At 49.1% G+C, this 24,211-nt stretch overlaps 3 protein-coding genes across 7 annotated transcripts in view; all 3 read left to right on the top strand.

Moving 5' to 3' along the window:
• The first annotated feature begins 180 nt into the window (after positions 1–180).
• On the top strand, positions 181–8,662 carry LOC311220817 (NAD-dependent malic enzyme, mitochondrial-like). Of its 4 annotated transcripts, none has more exons than XM_084304432.1 (16): positions 181–528; positions 1,846–1,979; positions 2,399–2,548; positions 2,950–3,025; positions 3,358–3,519; positions 3,863–3,966; positions 4,257–4,366; positions 4,469–4,566; positions 5,167–5,280; positions 5,365–5,479; positions 5,563–5,705; positions 6,326–6,428; positions 6,520–6,590; positions 6,867–6,965; positions 7,130–7,270; positions 7,430–8,662. In XM_084304432.1, the coding sequence occupies exons 2-16, from the start codon at positions 1,849–1,851 to the stop codon at positions 7,460–7,462; spliced, it is 1,650 nt and encodes a 549-aa protein (XP_084160558.1). In that variant the 5' UTR covers positions 181–528; positions 1,846–1,848; the 3' UTR covers positions 7,463–8,662. The 4 variants fall into 4 exon arrangements, 2 of the variants coding, with proteins under 2 accessions (XP_084160558.1, XP_084160557.1); XR_014619269.1 differs by lacking the exon at positions 181–528 and having other exon boundaries at positions 680–1,979; positions 7,430–7,587; positions 7,676–8,662; XR_014619270.1 differs by lacking the exon at positions 181–528 and having other exon boundaries at positions 680–1,979; positions 7,430–7,867; positions 8,211–8,662.
• Positions 8,663–10,168: 1,506 nt separating this feature from the next.
• LOC311220781 (zinc phosphodiesterase ELAC protein 1-like) lies at positions 10,169–13,867 on the top strand. Its single transcript, XM_084304363.1, has 4 exons — positions 10,169–11,057; positions 11,159–11,332; positions 12,200–12,664; positions 13,246–13,867. The coding sequence occupies exons 2-4, from the start codon at positions 11,176–11,178 to the stop codon at positions 13,722–13,724; spliced, it is 1,101 nt and encodes a 366-aa protein (XP_084160489.1). The 5' UTR covers positions 10,169–11,057; positions 11,159–11,175; the 3' UTR covers positions 13,725–13,867.
• Positions 13,868–15,291: 1,424 nt separating this feature from the next.
• Positions 15,292–24,211, top strand: part of SMAD4 (SMAD family member 4) — a 17,412-nt gene continuing 8,492 nt past the window's right edge. For both annotated transcript variants that reach the window (XM_084304405.1, XM_084304404.1), the window contains exons 1-5: positions 15,292–15,636; positions 19,558–19,923; positions 20,876–21,050; positions 21,473–21,502; positions 22,680–22,895. In XM_084304405.1, the coding sequence (XP_084160531.1) occupies positions 19,675–19,923; positions 20,876–21,050; positions 21,473–21,502; positions 22,680–22,895 (670 nt within the window). In that variant the 5' untranslated portion in view covers positions 15,292–15,636; positions 19,558–19,674. The remainder of the gene's footprint in view (positions 15,637–19,557; positions 19,924–20,875; positions 21,051–21,472; positions 21,503–22,679; positions 22,896–24,211) is intronic.

The following is a 24,211-nucleotide window of genomic DNA, read 5'->3' as shown; positions in this document are numbered from 1 at the left end:
CCCCTCCCCCCCCCCTCCCTCCACCTCCCGGTCCCGCCCTTTTTCCATCCCCTCAGCGCTCGGCGGGTTCCCGGATGCGGCGCATGCGCAGCGGGCGGCCCGGACGTGTCGGCGGCGGAGCTCGAGCGGCCGGAGCGCGGCCGCCCCCCCCCCCTCCCCTCCCCCCCTTTATAACCCCGGCCTCCCCCTTTTATTTTTATTTTTATTTTTTTTTTTTTTTTTTGCCTTTTTCCCTTCCCCTTTTCCCCCTCTCCCCGCCCCAGCCGCCATCGCCTCACGGCCGCCTCAGCCCCCGCGGCCGTGCCGGGGCGGCCGGGCCCGGCCCTGCCCTGCCCTTCGAGAGCCGCCGCCGCCAAGGAGCGGGGCGGGGAGGGCTGGGCCGGGGCTGGGAGGGGGGGGGGGGCGGCTGAGGAGGAGGAAGAGGAGGAGGAGGAAGGAGGAGGAGGAGGAGGAGGACGAGGCCCGGCCCCGCTCCGCCGCACCGGGGCCGGCCCCGGCAGCGCGGCCGAGCCTGGAGAGCGGCCCCAGGTAACATCCGCGCCCGGCAGCAGCGCTGAGCCCCCCCCCTCAGCACCCCCAGCCAGGCCTCAGGGGGCTGCACCCCCCCCTGGGCTCCCTTCAGAGCCTCGCTGCCTCCCCCCCCCCCCCCTTCATCCCCTTTGGGAGGGCTCTGGGAGCTCTCAGCAAGGCCTGGCAGCGCCTTTCCCTCAGCTGCTGGTTTATTTATCCTTCACGCCCGGCCCTCCTCTCCCCGAGAAGGAGCTCTGGGGCTTTTGGCTGGTCGCGAGCGGGTTGGGAGAAAGTTTTCTCGCGATGAACTCGGAGGCAGCGGAGGGAAAGGGGAAGAAAGTTGGGTTGCCCGTGGTTTCGTGCAGCTTAACGTTCCCAGGGAGTCCTTTCACATCTCACGCGAGGGATGTGGAAGTGAAACCGAAACAGATCTAAGAAAAAAAAGAATAAAATGGTTCACAAATCATCTGCAGATAATAGAAAAAAAGGAGAAGCTGAGTTCAGTATCATCAAAACTATTCCACGGAAGGTTGTCAAAAATCAAGTATCGTATAAATAATAATAAATAAGGTATTTTAGGGTCAAACGCTTTGCAAATCCAAGTATTTGCGAGTATTTTTTGCAGAATAGCTGATGGTTTTTGTTCTTTTTTTCCTGGCAGAAATGGGATTTTTTATTTTTTTTCCTCAATTTAGCTCTTCTGAAACGGAATTTGTGACAAAATGAGGCTTTTTGGTCGCCGAGTGTTACAGTCCCAAGGGATCGGGCACTGCCTGGAGCAAAAAATGAAGGATTTGGGTTGAAGTGTGATCTGAGCGGAATTATTAGGGTGATTCGGTCACTTTTTGGGGTCTGGAGCAGTGCAAATAAGTGGGAAAATGCAGATTCTTTGTGGCTGTGAGCGTAAGGAGCAGACTGGGTGACCTCCCAATGCTCTGGTCAACCCTTTCTTTCTGGGAAATGTTTCAAGAGCCAGCTGTGGTTTGAGTCCTAAACATCTGCGGTGGAATCTCGTCGCTCTTCTCCCGTTTCACAGAGGGAAACGACATCTGGGAGAGGGCACCCGAGGACTCAGCGCAGAGGAAAAGCCGTGCTCAGGAGGGAAACCCACGCAGGAGAGCCCAAAATGCCCAAATCTGTGCCCTGGGGCAGCTGCTGCAGGGCACCCACCCCAAAATATCTCTCCGGAGCCACCCTGGTGTGATAACATTTGGGATATTCCAGCCACGAACGTCCCGGGAGTGGATAATGGCAAAAAAAAAAATCCAGGAGAAATGGAAATGCTGGAGAAAAAAAAAACAGACAAGTTATTTCTGCCCTTTCTTTTGTTTTCAGGGGATGGCCTTTACGTTGCACGAACGGCAGATGCTCGGCTTGCAAGGGCTTCTTCCTCCCAAAATAGAGACCCAAGACATTCAAGCCTTACGCTTCCACAAGAATTTGGCCAAAATGACGGACCCCTTGGAGAAGTAAGCGCCCCGCCGGCCTTCTTTTCTCCTGCAAGTAAATGGAAACGGCTGAAAATAAACATTTCGTGGCGTTAAATATCCAAAATAACCTTCTTCGGTTGTTTGTAACCCTCAGGTTGGATGAAAAAGTGTGGGGGGGGGTCATTTGGTTCATTTATTATTTACTTACTTATTTTTGAGTGCTTTTTTGCTTGGTGTTTAAGCTTTTTTGCTCGTTTCTTGTGTCGAAGGGGATGTTTTTAGCATCCTGGCACTGGTTTCATACGCGCCTACGTGTATCCACGTGTCCAGCTTGAGCAGAAAAAGGAATTTCATGAAGAAATCACGTGAAGTTTTTGCTTCGATCATTTTCACCTTGTCTTAAGCAAGCGTAAATGTGAAAATTGGTAAATCGATGTCGTTTTTTTTCTCGGTTTCAGGTATATCTACATCATGGGAATCCAGGAGAGGAACGAGAAGTTATTCTACAGGGTTTTACAAGACGACATCGAGCGGTTAATGCCCATCGTGTATACACCAACGGTGGGCCTCGCCTGTTCCCAGTACGGACACATCTTCAGGAGACCAAAGTAAGCACAGGAGATGGATAGCGCTGATATTTTTTGTTGTTTTCTGTTTCTTCCTTGAGGTTCCCGAGGATTTGGAGGCAAGAGTAGGTTGAAAGGGATCTCTGAAGGCCAGCCAGCCTCACCTGGAGCTCAGGAGGGGTTTCTGGGCTCTTTTCTGCTTCATTGCCTCTCCTTTTCCCAGAGAGAAGCACTCCTGCAAAGTATTTCCTCTGTGGTTTTGTTCCAGAGCATCCAAATAACTGAACAGAAATGCATACGACAAATTGTCCTCTGAATGTTTTGTGTCAGTGATGGCAACGCTTCAATTTTAATAAAGTTTCGCTGTTTAGAATCCAGTTTTACGAAGCAAAATTAAATTTCTGATTGTCACCCATCAAATATTTCTTTTTTTTTTCTTTCAGAGGGTTATTTATTTCCATCTCAGACAGAGGTCACATCAGGTCCATTGTGAATAACTGGCCAGAGAACGACGTCAAGGTACTGCCATCGTGTGATTCTTCTTTCTAATTATTCTTTAATCCCAGCAGGGCTTCTGGGCTAGCATTTGAGGGAAATCTAAGCGCTGAATAACGCGTCCTTGGCAGTCGTTTGAGGATGATTGCAAGCCAGAGCTAACGAAGATAAGGCACGTCTTGAAGAGTTAAATCCTGAAAAAATCCAGAAAAGAAAAGAAAATCCTTGCAATGTGTTCTTTGTTTAACCGTACAAATATACCTGATTATTTGCCTGGAAAAAAAAACAATTTGTATCGCTATAAACTTTATAAAATGTCAGTAATCGTCGATAGCTTGATTTCTGTTTGTTTTCAGGCTGTTGTTGTCACTGATGGAGAAAGGATCTTGGGTCTCGGAGACCTCGGGGTGTACGGGATGGGAATTCCCGTGGGGAAACTCTGCTTGTATACGGCCTGTGCAGGAATCCATCCAGATAAATGCTTGCCTGTGTGCATCGACGTTGGAACTGACAACACAGTGAGTTGGACAAAGCTTTGCCTGAAACTTAGCGCTGTAAAAAATATCTAATTAAAAGCTTTTGGTGTTATAAGAGAAGATTTTTTATTTCAGCATCTTAAAACCGAACATTTGGAGCAAGGGGAAGCGATTTGGAGTCCAGTAATGTAAATAAAATGCCTATCCCAGAAAAACCTCAGTTAGTTTTTAACCAACCTCAAGCGGCAGCTGAAGTTCCTGAGCGTTGATACAGGCTGGAAGCAGATATGGCAGCCCTATAAATCTTTGAAAAGGGTGTAAAATGTGACCTCTGGGAAATGAACTCCAAGGAAGCGATTCACCCTGCTGCTGTGCTCTTTTTCAGACCCTCTTAAAAGATCCGTTTTACATGGGCCTGTACCAAAAGAGGGATCGCTCGCAGGTCTACGACGACCTGATCGATGAGTTCATGGAGGCCATCACAGACAGGTATGACCCTAAATATTCTGCACGGCCAAAACTGCTGGCAAGAAAACTCCAGGATACTCCATCCTCGTAAGAATCACTTCAGGAATAAAGAAATGAGTAGATGGCAAGAGATGCTGTCGTATTTCTGCCTCTAGCAATTTTTTTTCTGTGACCTGTTTGTCGTTACCTGTTAAATGTGCACGGAATGGAGATGGAGCTCTTTGGATCCCCTGTCCGGAGAGAAACGGGCGGGATTTGCTGTAAAATAATCGTTTATTTGGTGAGTTTTAACGATTTGCCGTGTTCTGTAGGTACGGCCAGAACACCCTGATCCAATTCGAAGACTTCGGAAACCACAACGCTTTTCGGTTTTTGCGAAAATACCGAGAGAAATACTGCACCTTCAACGATGACATCCAAGGTACGCCCTTTGCGTTCCTCGTGGACGCGCCGAAACGTTTCCTGGACAAAATCCGCCGCGTAGATCTGTTCAACTCTCTTCATCTTTGTCCTGCTTTTATAGGGACGGCTTCGGTGGCCTTGGCGGGGCTGCTGGCAGCACAGAAAGCCACGGGCAAGCCGATTTCAGAGCAGAAAGTGCTGTTCCTGGGAGCAGGAGAGGTGAGATCTCTTAGATCTTGTGTTGTTTTAGAGACTTTAAGTGTGTTCTGTTCCCTGGTTTCGCAGGATCTGCAGATTCTTCAAGTTTCTTTGCGTTTCACCGTGCCTTAAAAAGGATTCTGCACCGACAGGAGGGAGTAGCTGCTGCAAAAATGCTATCCGAAAGCAGCCTGACACCTGCCAGGGCTCAGTTTTTCACTTTTTTTTTGCGTGGATTTATCAAAGCAGCAGGGAGCTGTGTAGGTGAGGGGGATTTTACCATGAAATGATGATTCGGTAGGAAAGGGAGGAAGCACATCTGTTAATTTTGATGGCCTTACGGAGGAACAAGCCGTGGTTTTCTTAGGAAGATAAATCAGTGGCTGGTTGCAGCAGACGCTTGGTAGCGGCAGTAGAAGCGCCGTGCTCCTTGGTTTGTCAGCAAAATTGCTTCTAGGGTGCTGACAAAATCACTTAATGAGCTGCAAAAAGCCTCCAGCCCTGCTCTGCACCTCCCTCTGCCTGCTACACTCAGCCCCGCGTGGAGGGAAAGACGGTGGTGACGACAGACCCCTTTTTGGGATCCTTTAAAATAAAAACCGGGGGCTTTTTATCCCCAAGGCTGCCCTGGGAATCGCGAACCTCATCGTCATGGCCATGATGGAAACCGGTGTTTCAGCAGAGGAAGCCTACAAGAGGATATGGATGTTCGACAAATACGGATTGCTGGTTCAGGTAAGGCTGCACCAAGCCTTAAAATACCACAGAAATACCCCTCCTTTACGCGTCCTCACGGCTAAAATCCACGTTTCCCTGCAGGGCCGAGAACAAAAGGTGGATTCCAACCAGGAACCGTTCACCCACCCGGCTCCGGAGCAGATCCCAAAGACGTTTGTCGACGCGGTGAACGTGCTGCGACCTTCCGCCATCATCGGTGAGCCCAATCGCTTCCGTTTCTCTTTCCTTTTGGCTCCGTGTGCTCCTGCTAGCTCATAAATCGCTGATTCATTGCTCCAGGAGTCGCGGGAGCCGGCCGCCTCTTCTCCCCCGACGTGATCAAGGCGATGGGCTCCATCAACGAGCGCCCGATCATATTCGCCCTGAGCAACCCCACGGTGAAAGCCGAGTGCACGGCGGAGGAAGCCTATACGTTGACAGAGGTACGTGGTGGCCACTTCATGATAATCAGTCGGTCACCCTCTCTCCTCGCGTTCCCGGTGTCTGTAGCTGTCTGGGAATTTCCTCTCTTATTTTTAAACCATAAACTTTCAAGGTGGGGCTTTTCAAAAAGCCTTTTTTTTTTTATTTCTTTAAGCGCAGCCCCGAATCTAACGGCTCCAAAACGAGCCCTAGGCGGAAATCACGCCGGCCCCTGGACGAAATCTACCCCTCAGCTTTCGGTAGCAAACGCTCTAAAATGAAGATTATTGAGTGTCTCAGAGAGATTTTGTTAGGCAGAACAAAATCTTAACTACGTGAGGAAGGAATCAGGGCCAGGTTTGCTGGTGTTTTTCATCTTTTCCTCCTCAGGAGCAGCCTGATCCTGGCTGCTGTGAACTTTTTCGCTAAACCAGGAAGTCGGGAAGGAAACGAAGCCATCACCGCTACGTTTTTATTCCTCCTCCTTCTTCTTCCACTAGGTGGCAAGCCTGACAGTGCTTTAGTGCCCTCTGCCACCGCGTGTTTGTACTGCGTGGGCTTTTGTTGGCTTCTAATTTTGGTCTTTTTGGTCTCTTTTGGTCTTTTTGGGGCTGATGGTTTCTTTCCCTTGCCTCCACAGGGACGCTGCTTGTTCGCCAGCGGCAGCCCCTTCGACCTGGTGACCCTGGAAGACGGAAGAACCTTCAAACCGGGCCAAGGAAACAACGCTTACATCTTCCCAGGTATTAAATCTTAAACATTACAAATCTTCGGAGCTTTTCTGGCTTCCCTAGTTAGCGCGGTGGCCCCTAATCGGCGATGGTTTTGTTGCAGGCGTGGCTCTCGCCGTCATCCTCAGCAGCGTTCGACATATTAGTGATAAGGTTTTCCTGGAGGCCGCTAAGGTAAGCGTGGGAGCTTACCTTAATCTCGCTGAAACTCGAGGATTTTCTTCTGGTTTCCTTCCTGTCGGGGAAAAAAAAAAATGGGTTTAACTCGGTTAAATATTTAACGAAGCCTGCTACGGGCGCAGATTGTAGACTTGACCTCCGAGGTATTATTTTTGACCGCCTGCTTTAGGAAAACTAGTAGTGAGAGCACCCCAACAGGGTTTTCTTGGGTATTTTAGCACATTCCTGCCCCTATTTGGTAGGTGAGAAGTTGTTGCTCTTCTAATTCAGGCGCTGGCGGAGCAGCTGACTGACGAGGAGCTCGCCCAGGGAAGGCTTTACCCTCCGCTGTCCAATATCAGGGAAGTTTCCATTTACATCGCTGTCAAGGTGAGTGTGAAAGACAAACTGACAGGAAATTTTCAGACCCCGATCACGCAGGAATTGTGAAAAGATTTTGCGATTTGTCTCGCTAAGCCCGAAATATTATTATTATTATTATAATATTATTAGCGTGGCTGTAGCCCGGTGCTTTTTTTTCTTTACCTTCGCAGGTGATGGAGTTTTTGTATGCCAACAACATGGCTTTCCATTACCCCGAGCCTGCGGACAAGAACCGGTACATTCGATCCAAAGTCTGGACCTACGAATACGAATCCTTCATGCCAGATGTCTACGACTGGCCGGAGTCTAAGGTTCACTGATGGACCAGAAGCTCTCGCTCCTCAGGCAGTACCTCCTACTCTGCAGGGATCCCTTTTTTTTTTTCAGACCAATTGAAATCATGCCCGTTGAGTCCTGTAATTTATTTTCACTTCTTTCGGTGGCTCTTCTGCCCTTCTCCCTTGACGTAGGTCGCTCCCCGCTCCCCCCAAAGCGTCCGGTGAACTGTGTCCGGATGACGGCACCCATCGAGAGAGCTCTCGAGGATGAATTGGGAAAAGGACATGGCGTTTCTACCTTAGAGCCCTCCCCACGCTCAATCATTTGGTTAACGATGTCGTAGCTGCATGTGCGTGCTGCTCTCTCGTCGCTGCTGATTTCCAGAACCACTCATTTCTGCTTTCCGTAATCAGTCTTCTAATCGCCGTGTCGCGCAGTGTTCTTTGTGGCAACAGCAGAGGGAATTCGTTCAGGAACAAAAGAAGGGGGCGGCTCACGACACATTGAAGGCTGGTGGGCTTTCTGTGTTGTCTGCCAGTCTCTGTACCTCTTTGGACGTGATCTCTGGCCTAGCCTCCGATTTTAAAACAACGAGAAAGAGCAGGAAGCTTTTGGAAGGCTTTACCTAGGTGAGGAAAGAAGACTGATTATCGAAATGCAGAAAACGGTGAGGGGGGGGGGGGGGAACGTTTTGCACGTTCAAACTGTGGTAAAATGCTGTCCGGCGGGGCTCTGAGCGCCCCGTCGCCACCTAACGTGGTTTGCAGCTTGTCCATGTGCGTATACACGAAAAAGACCAACGCGTACACGTGATGTTTTTACAAAGAGTGCTTTTTTTTTCATCTATTTTTGCTATGCCTGTTTTTAGCGTATTTAAATTCGTGATCTTACCGAGAAAAACAAAAAAAACAAAAAAAAAAAAAGGAATTTATTTATTTAGCGGACGATTGTTTTTACCTTCTGAAAGCGCAGCTCCGCCCGGCGGCGGGGTTCTGCCTCCCTGAATCGAAAGACAGCGGCAACGCACACTTCCTCGCCTCTTCTGACGCCGTCCTCGTTAGGCAGAAGAGTGCTGAAAGGATCCTACGCACTGATCTCGCATCCTGGCTGAGCCCCATGGCAAAGGCAGGGCCCTCAGTCCGTGAGTCGAACGTGGCTTTACAAAATAAAAAAGTTCTGCAGCCGTCTCTTCGCTCTGATGGTTTTTTTCAGGCCAGGAGTTCATCCTCAGCGGGCTTTTGACCCTCGGTAGGAAAACAGGAGTCGTCTCTAATCTGCAGTATTCTGCAGAATTCTGCCTTTAAGGTGCAGCCCTTTTTCCATCAGCAGCTGGGAACGTCAGCTCACACTTTAACTGCTTTTCACTCCTCCCTTTCATCTCAGATTTATTTTATTTTTAAATAAAACATATAGATTCAATCGCAGCTTGGTCAATTCCTCAGCCGTAATTAAGCTTTGAATTAATTGCTGCTTCTCAGCTTGCCGCTCAGGAAGGAACACTGCAGGAGGAGGACCCGCTGCCGTTTTCGGGTTCTTTAAGACGACACCGTCCCCTTTCCTAACAGATGCTTGTAACAGGCAGGGACTGCTGTTACATTGAACACTGGAGCAAGGAGAAAATCTAGAGCAAAGCTCTCGTTACAGCCGCTTGACAGCTGAAGTTGAGTAACGCAATGCCTCTGGTGAAGGGACATCTAATTCCGCATGCAGCTACCTTGACCTGAAACACATCTTACCGTGGCAGCAAAAAGCCCCTTCTGGGTGAACTGTGAGGCAAATCCAGCACCAGACTTCTCCACCTTTTAAATATTTCCTTTCTGAAACAAAAACACGAATCCTGTTAGGACCGCACAGCGGTAAGATCGACTTTTTTTGAGAAAATAAATAAAACAGCAAAATTATTTCTACCTTAGGCACATCTACCTTACACTGCGACTCCGTGCTGCAGTGCTTGTGAGATCCTAGCCTGATCTATCCAGGGTTGGCTTTACTTTTGGAGGGTTATTGCTTCGTTGAAACTAAAATTGTATTTAAATGTGACCTGTTTATTTTTTTTTTCCTCCTTTCTACGCTGTAATTCTATTGAAATGTGTGTTCTGCTCTTCTATTTTCTTAGTAAAACGCATTCCCTTTTGCCTAAATTACATTTGGTTTTGTTTCTTCTACAACAATAATGCTTGACCTATGTAGAAATCACCCAAATCTCCCAGTTTTTTTTTTACTTTTATTTATTTTTTCTTTAGTCTGCTTGATTTTTGTCCCTCATAAAGGGACAAAAGGGACCAAGCAGGGACGCGGACTGTAAGCAAAACGATTAAATTTTTTCTCTCAGAAGTTTTTCTGGAACATCTGCCTGTTTCACAGCACTCTACACTGAAGCCTTTAAGGGTCTGAAGAACCTTTAGGTGTTTTTTAACAGGAAAAAAAAAAAGTATAAAACCAAACAAGTCTTAGGTGCAAGTGGCTGTGGCATCCATCCGCTCGACTGGGACACTGCGTTTGGGGTTGGGGGGGGGGGGGGAAGAGGGGGATATTTGACGTGAATTATCAGGTTTTAGGCACAGTTTTGTGACTATTTGTAAGGATTGTTGCTGAAATGTGTAAGATGAAGAGAAAAATCCTTGTGTGTGTGTGTCCCCTGGCAGTTTGCATCCTTCACAGGAAACCGCGGCCCGCCGGCTGCCACAAGCAGGGCCGGGAATGGCGTAAAACCACCGCTCCCACAGCTCCCAGCTTCCAAACCCCACTGGGAGCCCGCTGCCACACCGCTTGGCCCTCGGCAAACCCCAAAAACCCCCAAAATTGGCGCTTGGGGCGCGATTCTCCTCACGCCGAGGCCCCGGGGGTGGCCCCGCCGCCGGCCCGGCCCCACAGAGCGCGGGCTCCGCCTGCCGCCGCCGGGGCCACCCGCACGGGTAGGGCCGGGAAAGGGAACGGGAATGGGGCCGGGAACGGGACTAAAGGGACCCCAAATAGCGAGGGGAGCCTGAGGGGAGCCCGAGGGGGTCGCCTGGTGGCTCCCGTGGTCGTGGCTTGCATTTTATTACCGTTACGGCCGCGGTGCTGAGGGCGGGTGGATGGAGGTGCTGGCTGAGCCCTCCCCCCCCTCACACCCGGTCACCACACGGCCCTAAAAACCCCGTTTTTCCCTCATTTTCGCTTCAGAAAAGCCTCAGGACGGCCGGCAAAGACGCTGCCCGGCTTCCCCGCGCAAGAGGCGGTCCCATCTGGGAGCTGGCCGCCTCTCCGGCGGATTTTCTTAATTAAAACTTGCCCTACCTGTAGCGTTGCTCCCGGAGGAACCTTCAAAGCCCTCACCGTGGCTTTTTTATATATATATTATTATTATTTTTTTTTGCCTTCTCCTGCCTGAAACTCCTGAAAATGCTGTTTCACGCCAGCCAGCCGGGGCGAGGCGCCGAGAGGTTGAAAGGAGAAAGCGAAGCCAGCGCCGTGTGGCAGCGCCGGGCGCGGGCTTTGAAACCTTCCCGTCACGCAGATATAAAATAGAAAAATTATTAAACTTTGATCCTGCCTATCGAGAAAGCTGATCTGAGCTTCCCCGCCTTTCCCCCAGCCTCTGCCTGCTGCTGCTGGGAGGGTACAAAGGCAGGGCGTAAGGCCCCAGTCTGGTTTCTTCTCTTTTTTTTTTTTTTTTTTCAGCTTCGGAGGGATTAATCCTCACAACATCCTCATCTAAAGGAAGAGAAATCTGTAAATCTGCCTCCTGGGGATGCGACAGCTTGAAGCTCTTTCAGCCCCCAGCACTGTTGAGGCGCCTGAAGGCTGAGGTGAAGTGGAAACCCACCTGAAAATAAGGTACTCTCAAATACGTCAGGCGCCTTCCCTTAAAAGAACAACATTTGGTGCTTTCTCCGCATAAATACATCTGCTCGGGGACTTAAAAATCTCTCTTTCAGGTATCGAGACGTTTAAAATGGCGATGGATGTAACGTTCCTCGGGACGGGCTCAGCGTATCCCTCTCCAACGAGGGGGGCGTCCGCCTTGGTGCTTCGGCGAGAAGGCGAGTGCTGGCTCTTCGACTGCGGGGAGGGGACGCAAACCCAGCTGATGAAAAGCCAGCTGAAAGCAGGTGAGTGCCGAAAAGTTTCCTGAGATCTGAGCAAAACACTCTGCCCTTCGTGCTCCTGTTACTCGAATGCATAGCTAAACACGCGTGCGCATCTGGGGATGGGCGGCGGCTGCTGAACCTGCTGTGCCGTAGTCCCTGATCGCTCGGCGCTGCCGAACTGTGTTTGAGGACCAAACTCTTCTGAACGAAGCTCTCCTGAATTAATTTCTTCGGCTTTGCAGGGTGAAACGGGGAGCAGAGACTGGGTTTAAACTACAGATTTAGCGCGCAAGCCAACAGACCGAAGTAGTGATCATTCCTAAATCGTCCTTAAACCGAAAGGCATTTGGTCCTTCTTATTGTGGCGTTTTAACACGTGATGAAAATGGTAAAACGGCTGCCAAGGGTTGCGGTCACGCAAAAACTGTGTTTTTTTTTCGTTCCCTGACATCTTTCTGTCCGCAAACTGCAACAGGGGAGACGCTGCACGTTCTGGTGGCTGCCCGCTTTGCAGAAAAGAGCACCTGAAGTGATGGAGGAAAACGTAAAGTGGCTACCCTCATGAGGAACAGCGGGGTAATTGGAATAATCTCTCTGCTGGTGGTGTCGTTTTAATTTAAGTTCTACTTCCCTAGAAGGAGAAAAAGCCACCAAAGGGCTTGGACACCAAAGGACACCCACAAACTCAGCTGGGCCGCAAAGTTTTTCCATCTGAAAACCAATCGGGAGGGGACTGCGAGGTTCTTTTAAAAGAAAAAGAAAAATTTTAAAGCCCTTTGAAATCAAAACTGGATGCTTTTTTATTATTATTTGAGATCATTTCGCTTGCTAAATCCATTTTTTGTTTATTTTTTACCTTGTTTTTTTCTCTTTTGTCCTGATCCCTAGGCAGAATAACCAAGATTTTCATAACTCATCTCCACGGCGACCACTTTTTCGGGCTTCCCGGCTTGCTGTGTACCCTCAGCCTCCAAAGCAGCCCCGACCCAACCAAGCCACCCCTCGATATTTACGGCCCGATCGGACTGAGAAACTTCATCTGGAGGACCATGGAGCTCTCCCACTCCCAACTCGCGTTCCCCTACGTTGTCCACGAGCTCGTCCCTACGCGGGACCAGTGCCCTGCGGAAGAATTTAAAGATTTTTCTTTGTTGAGAGACGAGATATCTCCCCGGGAAGCCCGGGGGAGAATTCTCCAGCTGGATCCCGGGGAAAACTCTTACTTGCTGTTGGACAACGAGCAGCTGGTGGTGAAAGCCTTTCGCCTGTTCCACCGCGTGCCTTCCTTCGGCTTCGTGGTGGAAGAGAAGCCCCGGCCCGGGAAACTCAACGTAGAAAAACTGAAAGACCTCGGTAACTTCCTACTACTACTTATTTTTCCTCTTTTTAACTAATTTTGAAAGGCCTAAAGGTTCAAGCTTCGTGACTCCAGCTTCCAGCGTATTTAACGCCGTGGGGTTAAGCAGCTGAAACCTTTTTGTGGCCACCTTTGTAGGGTTTCTGTTAAATCAGGGCTGCTGCGCCGCTCTGTAATCCATTCAGATTCCATCTTCTGTTTTCTAGCAGAGCTTTTCATACGTTTATAGCAAGGCAGCAATCCGAATTTTTGCTGTAAAAACCACCGATGCCAGTTAAAATCGCAGCCTGTTCCGGTACGGAGAGGAATAACCAAGCTCAGAAAGCCTTAAAAAGCACCCTGTGGCTTAGCCGAGGAAGGGACGGCAGCGCGTTTTGCAGGAATTTATTGATTTCCCTCTGAAGAACGTAACTTTTCTTCAAAAGCACTTCCCGATAGGGTTGCACGCGCTTTATTTTGTACGAGCTGTATGAATTGTCGAGTGCTGCTTGCATTGAGGTCGTGTTTTTTCGGTAAGACAGCTCTAAATACACCAAATCTCGCCCTAAAGGATTTTTTTTTCGCCTCTCTTTGCCAGGAGTTCAGCCAGGTCCGGCGTACGGGAAGCTGAAGAACGGAATTTCCCTCGTTTTGGAGGACGGCAGAACCATTTCTCCTTCGGACGTCTTAGAAGAGCCGGTGCCCGGCCGAAAAATCTGCATTTTAGGGGATTGTTCGGGGCCGGTCGGGGACGAAGCCGCGGAGCTTTGCCGCGAAGCCGATTTGCTGATCCACGAAGCCACGCTGGACGACAGCCAAGAGGGGAAGGCCAAAGAGCACGGCCACAGCACCCCAAAAACGGCGGCTGCTTTCGCCAAGCTGTGCGGGGCTCAAAAATTGGTTTTGACTCATTTCAGCCAGCGCTACAAAGCTGGGGTCGGCGAGGGGGACGCCGATGTCACCCAGCTGAAGAGGCAGGCGGAGGCGGCGTTGGACGGCCAAGAGGTGGCGTTGGCCGAGGACTTGATGACGCTCGAAATCCCCCTGAAAAAGTCAAGTTTTTTTGGAAAAAAATGAGCATTAAAGGCGTTTTCGAGCCTTTTTTTCCCTTGCCGTGGGTTCCTGAAAGGTGAAAGAAAGAAAAAACGTAATAAAAAAATCAGGTTTTGAATAAAAAAACTAATAAAAATGCACAAATTTGGCAGGTTTTGAGCTGGGAAGTTAAATTTCGTGTATAATTTTTCTGTCTTCTTCCCGTTTTCTTCAATAAAGAGCGTACGTGGCTGTAGGGGAGCGACGAGCCAAACCCTAACGAGCAAAACGTCGCCCCTAAAGGCGGCTGCCCCGTGGAAAGATGCCCCAAAGGCGGCAGCACCGGCCCCAAAAGCGTCGTCCGCTGGTGCCTTGTGGCGTTCGATGGGGTTTTGCATTTATGGGGCTTGAATTATCAGGGTTTTGCATCTGTGGGGCTTGGATTCGCGGAGTTTTGCATTTTTGGGGTTTGCATTTGTGGGGCTGCACACGTCCTGGGGTTTCACATGTGGGGTTTTGCATTTGCGGTGTTTGTGTTTGAAGGGTTTCGCCTCTGCGGGGTTTCGTTGGTGGTAGTTGGCGTTTGTGGGGTCTTGCAGTTGAGGGGTTTTGCAGTTGAGGGGTCTTGCAGTTGTGGGGCTTTGTAGTTGGGTGATTTTGTACTCATGGGGTCTTGTAGTTGTGGGGTTTTGCCATTGTGGGGCTTTGTGGGGTCTTATAGTTGTGGGGTTTTGTAGTTGACGGGTTTTGTACTTGTGGGGTCTTGTAGTTGGGGGTTTTGAAGTTATGGGGCTTTGCAGTTGTGGGGTTTTGCCATCGTGGGGCTTTGAGGGGTCTTGCAGTTGTGGGTCTTTGTGGGGTTTTGTAGTTGTGGGGCTTTGCATTTGTGGGGTTTTACAGTTGTGGGCTTTTGCAGTTGAGGGGCTTTGTAGTTGGGGGATTTTGCACTTGTGGGGTCTTGTAGTTGAGGGGTTTTGCACTTGTGGGATCTTATAATTTTGGGGTTTTGCAGTTGAGGGATTTTATAGTTGTCGGGCTTTGCAGTTCTGGGGTTTGGTAGTTGGGGGATTTTGCAGTTGTGGGGTCTTGTAGTTGAGGAGTTTTGTACTTGTGGGGCTTTGTAGTTGTGCGGTTTTGCCATTGTGGGGTCTTGCAGTTGGGGGATTTTGCACTTGTGGGGTCTTGTAGTTGTGGGGTTTTGCACTTGTGGGGCTTTGTGGGGTCTTATAGTTGAGGGGTTTTGCAGTTGCAGGGTCTTGTAGTTGACGAGTTTTACAGTTGCGAGGCTTCGCAGTTGTGGGGTTTGCCAGTTGGGCGATTTTGCACTTGTGAAGCTTTGTAGTTGTGGGGTTTCACCGTTGTGGGGCCATTTGGCAACCCCTTTTCCCCCTTTCCCCCCTTTCCCCGCCACAAATCCCCTCAGCGCTCCCCCCTCCCCCCCCTCCCTCCACCTCCCGGTCCCGCCCTTTTTCCATCCTCTCAGCGCTCGGCGGGTTCCCGGATGCGGCGCATGCGCAGCGGGCGGCCCGGACGTGTCGGCGGCGGAGCTCGAGCGGCCGGAGCGCGGCCGCCCCCCCCCCCTCCCCTCCCCCCCTTTATAACCCCGGCCTCCCCCTTTTATTTTTATTTTTTTATTTTTTTTTTTTGCCTTTTTCCCTTCCCCTTTTCCCCCTCTCCCCGCCCCAGCCGCCATCGCCTCACGGCCGCCTCAGCCCCCGCGGCCGTGCCGGGGCGGCCGGGCCCGGCCCTGCCCTGCCCTTCGAGAGCCGCCGCCGCCAAGGAGCGGGGCGGGGAGGGCTGGGCCGGGGCTGGGAGGGGGGGGGGGGCGGCTGAGGAGGAGGAAGAGGAGGAGGAGGAAGGAGGAGGAGGAGGAGGAGGAGGAGGACGAGGCCCGGCCCCGCTCCGCCGCACCGGGGCCGGCCCCGGCAGCGCGGCCGAGCCTGGAGAGCGGCCCCAGGTAACATCCGCGCCCGGCAGCAGCGCTGAGCCCCCCCCCTCAGCACCCCCAGCCAGGCCTCAGGGGGCTGCACCCCCCCTGGGCTCCCCTCAGAGCCTCGCTGCCTCCCCCCCCCCCCCCCCCCCTTCATCCCCTTTGGGAGGGCTCTGGGAGCTCTCAGCAAGGCCTGGCAGCGCCTTTCCCTCAGCTGCTGGTTTATTTATCCTTCACGCCCGGCCCTCCTCTCCCCGAGAAGGAGCTCTGGGGCTTTTGGCTGGTCGCGAGCGGGTTGGGAGAAAGTTTTCTCGCCTGCTCTCCAAGCTCAGCTCCTCCTCACCAGGAGCTTTGGAAGGCTCCTCACGCCTCGCCTCGCCTCGCACAATGGGCGGCCGAGCTGGGAGCGAGGAGAAAGAACAAAGCTTTAGGGTCCGCTGCGAACATCAGGACGCCGGCTGCCCGCCTCGGAAACCTCGCCGAAAAAACACCCCAGCTTTTGGCTCAGGGCTGGCCTTTTCCACGCTGGCTTTTCCCCGGAGTTATTCCTCGAATATTTTTTTCTTTTCTTTTATTTTTTTTTGTTTTCTCGTTATCCCGGCGAGGAGCAGACGTTACTTTGCACACCCCAGTGCCGGGGCGTCGGAAAAAAAACATCAAAAAACAACAAAAAACGCTGGCCGAGAGGGAGGAATCGGTGCCTGCGCCTCGTGTTGCTGGCTTGGGCCGCAATTGTTGCCTCTGTTTGGGAGGTTCGGGCAAATTGCTGTTTGCCCTCGCCGAGGGAAGCCTCCTGCGGGAAGATGGGGCTTGTAGGATGCTCCGAGGGAGAGCCCAGCCCGGGTTTTGTGGCAAGGGGCCCTGCCACCTGCAGCTTGCTGCACGAGGGCTCTTTCCCCTTTCTCCTTCACCCCCCTTTTAGGCAGGGGGACGGGCGCGGAGTCCCGCTGGGCGGCTCAGACAGAGCAGCTGGAAAGGAATTTGCTTCCCTTCCTCGTCTCGTGCTTCTTTCTCTGACCGTGCAGAAGCTTGTATTGAAAAGAGGAGAGGTGCCGGGGTGGTGTTTTTTTCGCCGCCGCCGTCGTTCCTTGAATACCTGGAACCCTAAAACCCCGGGAAGTTTCTTCCAGCAAGAGGGAGAGGCTCGTGGCTTTTTATATTTTTATTTATTTTTATTTATTTTTATTTATTTGTTTGTTTTCTAGCCGTGCGCTTGCTTTAAAATGGACTAATTGGAGTCGATGGTTAGGATTTGAAGTGCTTTTGGCGTTTTATTTCACGCCCCCGGCCCTAGAGTGTCCCCTCGCCCTGTTATTTGGGATGTTTGTCCCCCTTCTGGGCTTTCACCGCTGTATCGGGAGCTTCTTGCCCGCGAGGCTGCTTCGTTTCAGCATCGAAAGCTTCCCAAAAGCCCCGCGTTAACCCTGCCACCTGCACGGAAACGCTGCTTCCAGTTGTGCCGCGGCTGCAAAACGCGCGTGTTTTTATAAATATCCGTACACACAAGAAAGAAAACACTTGATTTTTTAAAAAATAACGCCACTGAACGTTTTCTTTTAACCTAAAACGCTCCAAATCACCCTGCTGAATGGGGTGATGCGTCCAGCAAACGGCCTTAAGGCTCTCCTGCTTCTCTCGGGGCTGGAAAAGAAGTGGTTTTACCGTGAAAATGGTGAAAACGAGGGATAAAACGTGCTCCGAAAGTGCCCCGGAGGGGTGAGGGGTGGTTTTTGGCCTTCTGCCCGTACCTTAAAGTCCTTATCCGGTGGCATTTGGACCGGCCACATTTTTAGAGCCCGAGTTCCTGGGGGAATTCGAGCCCTCCGCGGGCGCGATTGGCTCCGACCCTACTGTAAACGGGGCGGGTAGTGTGTCAGGGCGCTGTGGGGCCGGGATTAACCCTCTTCCCTGAGCTCTGGGGGGTTGTGGGACCGCTGGCTCGTGTTCCTTCGTGTCACCTCCGTAAGCGTGCGGCGTCCCGGTCGTGGTTTGGGGTTGGTTTCGAGATAGGGGCGTGTTTGCAGGGGATAATCAGAGGTGTTTTTAGCTACCTGGCCGTGCTAGCTGCTTTATTTTCCTCCCTCGAGGATCCCTTTTGCGTTACGGGACGCAGAGTGCCTTTAATATGTTTTTTTTCCCAATTTAAATGACTTTCCTTGAGGTGGGGTGAAACACTTGGTGCCTTTTCCTCCCGTGCTCCGCTCGGGTCTCGTTCCAGCAGCTTTGCTCCAGCGCTGCCTCCTGCTGCTGTTTTCTTCGTGCTCCCTCTCCTCATCATCCCAAAAGCGGAATGCCAAACCGGAGGGGACCTCTTAAATGCTTTAGATACTTCCCAAGAAATCTAACTGCATTTCTCAATAGGTGCCAGGTTTTTGGGGCTCAAAACCCCAAGATTAAACCCGGGGGGGGAGGGATTGGTAAGCCAGGCTCCCGAATGACCCCGCAGCGGCGTTGCAAATCCCGAACAAGTGGCCCGGCTTTCCGAAAACTGCTGAGCCCTCAGAAACTCCTATTGAGTGTGGTGGCAGCTGGGGGGGGGGGTGACTCAACGTTTCTGGAGACCGTTCCACTTCCAAAAGGATTTGTTTGCGGGATTTTATCCCCCCTGCAAGCCAGCGAGCGAAATTCTTCCCAGTTCGAGGCGCGTGGAGCTGCCTTCCTGGTGTTAAGTGCTTATTTATGGCTTTTTTTGGGGCTGCTAGCTTTATCTAGTCCCTTATTCCTGATGATTTCCGCGTGTCTCTCCGGGATGCTGCCTCGTATTGAAGGCGAACGATGTCCTGGCGAGCTTTGGCGGCTTTCTTATGAGCGCAGGTTGCCATGGAGAAGGACTGGCAGGTTGGGCTTGGCTTTCAAAAGAGGCTTTATCGAGTCCAAGCGCCAAAAAAAAACTAGAAGGGCTAGGTAAGGCAATCCTACTCAAACTTGTAGGGAATCGTTTGCCGGGGGAGAAATCCCGTGTAGCTTGTAGGGCTGTGGCGGTGGGATGAGCGCCTTCGGGCAGAGCAGCTTTGGGAAAACATCAGACTCCTTTTTTTTTTTTTGCTCGACGCCTGCTGTCCTGTATTTCTGGATAAAGCGCAGTAAAACGCACAAATCAGTTCACGTAGAATCCCCCAAATCAGGCCAGCTCTTCTAATTTCAGGAAATAACTTCGCAAAGAGGAGGTCTGCTAGCTGGGAGAGTGCCACGACGACCACAAACCGCTGCAAATTCTTCTTTAAAACAAAATCGAAAGGTTAAATGCGTAAGGGCGAGCTCGCTCCTTGCCGTACCTTTAGTACAAGCCGCTCTGTTTGACAGAGCCCGTTTGGAAACAGGCTCTCAGCGACTTCGCTTGATTTATCTTGACCCAGAAGGAGCTGGAAACAACCGAGGAGAGAGAGCCTGGAGCTCCCGAGCACAAAGACACGAGCAGGGTTAATTCAGAGTGAGCTGAGCTGACGGGCAGCTTTTTGCTCGAGTCTGAAGTCAGCGCCTCGCTGACTGGAGCTGAGGATGAAAGGCGATGCTGGTTTGCATTCGTGCTTCTTGGCTCTCCCGAATTTTGGTGGAATCAGCGCCCCCCGGATTCCCAGGCGATGTTTTTCCTTGGCTGCACCCTCCCGGTGCAAAGCGTAGGAGATGGAAGCCCCTCTCCTCCTTTTCCTGCCTTCCTAGATGTACACCCTCCGTGTACACGGATATAAACATTATTTAACCGCCGTTACTAGGGGAAAAAAACCCAAAAATCTCATTTCTGAACCTGTGCAGGCAGTGTCTTAAGCATGTTTTAGCTATCACGGGACGAGCGCTGCAGATTTTTTTTTTCCTGATGTGCTTTTAATATCCTGCACTTAGCTTGCAAATAAAAGAAGCAAAAAAAAAAAAAAGCCACCGGCTTCCTTAGAAACATGATCTGCAATTTGTTAAAGACACAATTCTAATGGAGCTATTTTTTCCTCCTAGGTTTTACCAAGAGACAGTACATCTAACACTTAACTTGGATCATCTCTTGTTCATCAGCTTGAGAATCATAACAGCCCCCAAAACTGACATTTGATCTGAAAGAGAAAGCTGTGACAAATGGACAATATGTCTATTACTAACACGCCAACAAGTAATGATGCTTGTCTGAGCATTGTTCACAGCTTGATGTGCCATCGCCAAGGTGGAGAGAGTGAAACTTTTGCCAAACGCGCAATTGAAAGTTTAGTTAAAAAGCTAAAGGAGAAAAAAGATGAATTGGATTCTTTGATTACAGCTATAACCACAAATGGAGCTCATCCTAGCAAGTGCGTTACAATACAGAGAACGCTGGATGGGAGGCTTCAGGTTAGTACAAGTGACAAATCAGATGTTTTCCTCCTAGCGAAGCTGGAGCAAAAGTGAGTGACGCAGGATCCTAGCGCGTTGAGGAAGCGTAGTTGATTTTTTTTGTTGTTGTTGTTGTTGCCGTTTTTCTTCCCAAAAGGAGCAGAAGGTGGTGGATCAGCCGTTCTAAACGAGTGTGTGTGTGTGTGGCAGTAAAAAAAAAATAAAAAAATTAAAAAAAAAAGCAGGGTCACGTTACCAAATTCGGCTGTTGATCCCGGGATTTTCCCGACAAGCTTCTGTTCGCTCTGTGGTGGTCAGCAGTGGGAAGAAAGAGCTAAGATCCCTTGCTCAGGTACTCCGAGGGTGTACGTTAGCCTTCTGTCGTCAGTACTCAGTACCTGCAGAGCTTGGCTTGCGATTTCCTCGTTCCAGGACAGATGTCGTGTTTGCTGGCTAGCTCCGCTGTCTACCCTCGAAGCATTTTATTTATTTTTATTTTTATTTTTATTTTTATTTTTATTATATTTTTTTTTGTCACTTTGACGGATTGGCATTCTGCTACTTGGAAATTCCTTCCGGGGGTAGGTTAGCGCCTCGGTCCTCTTCTTCTGGGGGCAAAGCTCCTCTCGTCAGCCACGGTGGGGAAGGTGAACGTACACACGACATTAAGCACAAACTCTGCTTCTGCCATTTTGGACGCAGTCTTTTTTTTTATTTTTTTCCTTAAAAACCACGGGGTTGATTTAACCGTAGCAAAACCAGATGCATATTCCCGTTGAGCACAGAACTCGAGGAAACTGAGTAAACTTTACCAAACTTTACCACCTGTTTTTTTTTTTGTTGTTGTTCCCCCCTCGTATTTTGATACCGGAGACAGGTTGTGTTTGTCCTCCCCCAGCTTTGCTCCTCGCTCAGTAAAAAGGCAAGGCCGTGCCCCTTTCCCACTCACCTTTTGTGTCTGACTTTTTAGGTGGCCGGTCGCAAGGGATTCCCTCATGTGATTTACGCCCGTCTTTGGAGGTGGCCCGATCTTCATAAAAATGAACTCAAGCATGTTAAATATTGTCAGTATGCTTTTGACTTAAAATGTGACAGTGTCTGTGTAAACCCTTACCATTATGAGCGTGTAGTATCGCCTGGCATCGGTAAGTAGCCTTTGGATTTCGGAAGGGAACAGTGGTGGGAATGAAATGGGAAATGTTTTTTTGCCTGTGGAATGTCGAAAATAAAGACCTCCTTAGAATACTCGCTGTTAATGATCTGATTATAAATCATTCTTGTGTGTTTTTGTACATCTGCTTGATGGAATCGTCGTTTTAACCTCTCTTTCCAATGTTAAAGAGCAGTTTGTGGCTTTTGGCCGAGCCTTGGTTTGCTTCACACACTGTTAATGTATATTCTAGAAATAATTTAGCACGGGGAGTTGTGTAGTGATAGAAGGGAACTGTATATCACATAGTAAATAGTCTATAACATCAATTTGTAAAGGCTTATAAATGTTCAAACGCTGTTAAAGGTTATAATTCTCCTCACACCCCCCCTTTTTTTTTCTTTCTCTTTTTTAAAGATCTCTCAGGACTGACACTACAGAGTTCTGGTAAGCAGTTCTGTTTCCTGCCGCGTTTCTTTCGGGACAAACTGTGTTCAATTCTCTTCAATATGCACACGATTTATTTCTATGCACGGAGGGAGGATAAAGAGCAGACAGAAATGGCTTTTTCTCTCCAGTTTTGGAAAATTAACTACGTAGTGTACAAGAGGCAAGCGTGCTGATAAATTTAACTAGAAGCCTCAGCTCAGTTCGCAGGTTTGTTCTCTTTCCATTGCCTGCAACTCATAAACCCCAACAAAATGAAAGAAGTACACCTGGGTAATTAACTAATTAGCTGCGTTGGCTGTAATGGATGCTTATTTAATAAGCAGTTTAACAAGCAAGTGGTCAGATTGGCAAATAAGACACGGTGTCATTAACATGCAGTGGAATGAAGCAGTTGATGCTGTTACCTCCCTGAAAACTGAGAGAAATTGGACATCAAATGTCCAGTGGGTCTTACTCAGAAGTCAGATTGTGCAGCTGATAACAGCTTTATTTCAAAAATGTTGTTATTTCTTCCAGAAGAAACTCAAAAATAAAGTTTGAGTAATCCCATGTTATTAGCACGTTATTAGAAAATGAGCAAAAATGACTTCAAAAGCTTTTAAGTTTGATTTTTTTAGGATTTTTGTTTACTTAGTGCTCATCTCTGCTAATTTGTGTTAGCAGTGTCTTCTGGATAATAATCTTTTTGCACATCATCAAATCTTACTAACCAGAAGTTAAATACTTAACCCGTTTCCTTGTCACGCTGCTGGTTTTGGAGCAGGAAACAGAAAAATTACAGTCGGATTTTAATCTATTTAGGGTTACTTTAAAAACGAACAAGGAAATTAATGTAGTGTAGGAGTTTCACTTGGATGTGCACAAAAAGATGTATGGAAACAAGTTCTGGTGGAAATGGTACTAAGTTCCTTGTGGTGTGTATTATTTCTAGTCAATTTTGATGGGAGTTTGAATGAAGTAAGTGGTTTGCTTTGCCGTCCAGTGCTTATTTGTAATTTAAAGATGTTTCTCTCAGCGTTTCAGAAACATTAATATAGGTTAAATTCTTCCCCCGGTAGTTTCATTGGCATTGTTAGTGCTTGAAAGTAAAAAACTTGCACTCGAAAAGCGCAAAGTGCAGCTAAAAATTGAAAATAAGTTTGCTTTGCATGTTTAACTGTTTGCTTCTTCGCAGCCCCATCAAGCATGTTGGTGAAAGACGAATACGTTCACGATTACGAGGCGCAGCCATCGTTGTCTTCAGCTGAAGGACATTCAGTCCAAACCATCCAGCACCCGCCGAGTAACAGGGCGTCTACGGAGCCTTACAGCACCCCAGCCATGTTAGCTCCCACCGAGGCTAGCACTACCAGCACCACTAACTTTCCCAACATTCCTGTGGCTTCAACAAGTAAGATCATTGAGCTTATACGCAACCCTAAACACGTAAAAACGTGAAAGCTCAGGGATAACCAATGCTTTGGCCAAAGCAGATCTCGCTTTGGACCCGTGCTGCTGCCAAACTGCATCGTTAAATCGAGTGGCAGGCTTCTGAGTATTAAAATAAGGTTTTAAGTCATGGAGTAGTTTGAATAAGTTTGCCTGCTAACCCTGTCTTCATTCTACTGGATGCTCCAAAGGTTCAGTGACACGATGTTAAGCTGTTAACCACTGATAAAGTGTGGCTGTTAGGGGAATAAATGCCACAGGAACGGAAGAACCTTAATATTTTATTACAACAGCAAGTGGGACAAGCGACTTACTAGTGGGGGGCAGTGTAGAGACGTTTCCAGGCAATTCTTTTAGAGTTTCACTAAAATTATCTTCCAGTTTTAACACGACTTTTTAAAATTGGTCGAATGTACCAGAGTTGCAGCCCTGATTAATGCATTCAGGAGTCCAGAAGGGTGCTGCGGTGAAGTTTTTCTTGCTGGTCTGTGTTTGGTACGAGTGGAAGAATCTGCTTTACCACCATCCAAGCTCATTCCTCAGTTTAGGAGGCCCTGTTTATTTACACGACATCCTGCAGCCCTCATGTAGGGAAACCATGAAGTGGGAGGGGGTTTCCACCTGCTCTTCATCACTATAATATCAAGGAAGTGTGAATGTAATAGATTTTGTGTTAATTTAAATCAGGGTGACGTGGTGGTGCAATTATCTTCTTTAATTTTAGGCAAGGACTTCTTTGTTTAAACCTAAAAACAGAGATTTGATGTCTGTATTTGTCTCCAGCAGGAAAAAAGAAAAAAAAGGATAGGTGATTGAATTGTATTGCACTCCATAACTTTTTCCCGTCGTTGCTGTAATTGTTGGCACCAAGTGGACAGGATTAAAAAAACCCCAAAGTTTTAAGTTTTAGGATAAGTTTTCAACGTGTTCACCTCCGCTAGCAGGACCAGTTGGAGAGTGCTGATCAGTTTAGTGTTAATGGCTGAGCTGAAGCCTTACTGAATCCTGTTCCGAAATACCTGTAGTTTTACTTGAAAGCTTAGAAAATTTATTTGGGAGGAAAAAAAACAACACCAAACACAAAAAGTTTCTGAGGAAGGAGTCCAGTGATGTATTCCAGCACTATTTTTAAAAATACCGTTCAATATGTTTTGGAGGGACGTAGATTGAAGTGTCCTCCCTAGGAACCCGTTGGAACCTGCTGAAAATCAGCAGCTTCTTGGGCACGCTGTTGGATTCATCCCAAATCTTTGGATTCAGCCCAAATCTCCTCCCGAT

Source organism: Netta rufina (genome assembly GCF_964035555.1).
Source record: "Netta rufina genome assembly, chromosome: W".
NCBI classification, from domain to species: Eukaryota; Metazoa; Chordata; class Aves; order Anseriformes; family Anatidae; genus Netta; species Netta rufina.
The sequence above is the reverse complement of the archived record's forward strand: the minus strand, read 5'-3'. Positions and strand labels throughout refer to the sequence as shown.

Coding starts and splice junctions, on each gene's coding strand:
- LOC311220817 (XM_084304431.1), top strand. CDS start 1,759: ATGGCAAAAAAAAAAATCCAGGAGAAATGGAAATGCTGGAGAAAAAAA. Junction 4,367..4,468: donor CTTCAACGATGACATCCAAG/GTACGCCCTTTG, acceptor CTGCTTTTATAG/GGACGGCTTCGGTGGCCTTG. Junction 5,480..5,562: donor GCGACCTTCCGCCATCATCG/GTGAGCCCAATC, acceptor TCATTGCTCCAG/GAGTCGCGGGAGCCGGCCGC.
- LOC311220781 (XM_084304363.1), top strand. CDS start 11,176: ATGGCGATGGATGTAACGTTCCTCGGGACGGGCTCAGCGTATCCCTCT. Junction 11,333..12,199: donor GAAAAGCCAGCTGAAAGCAG/GTGAGTGCCGAA, acceptor CCTGATCCCTAG/GCAGAATAACCAAGATTTTC. Junction 12,665..13,245: donor AGAAAAACTGAAAGACCTCG/GTAACTTCCTAC, acceptor TCTCTTTGCCAG/GAGTTCAGCCAGGTCCGGCG.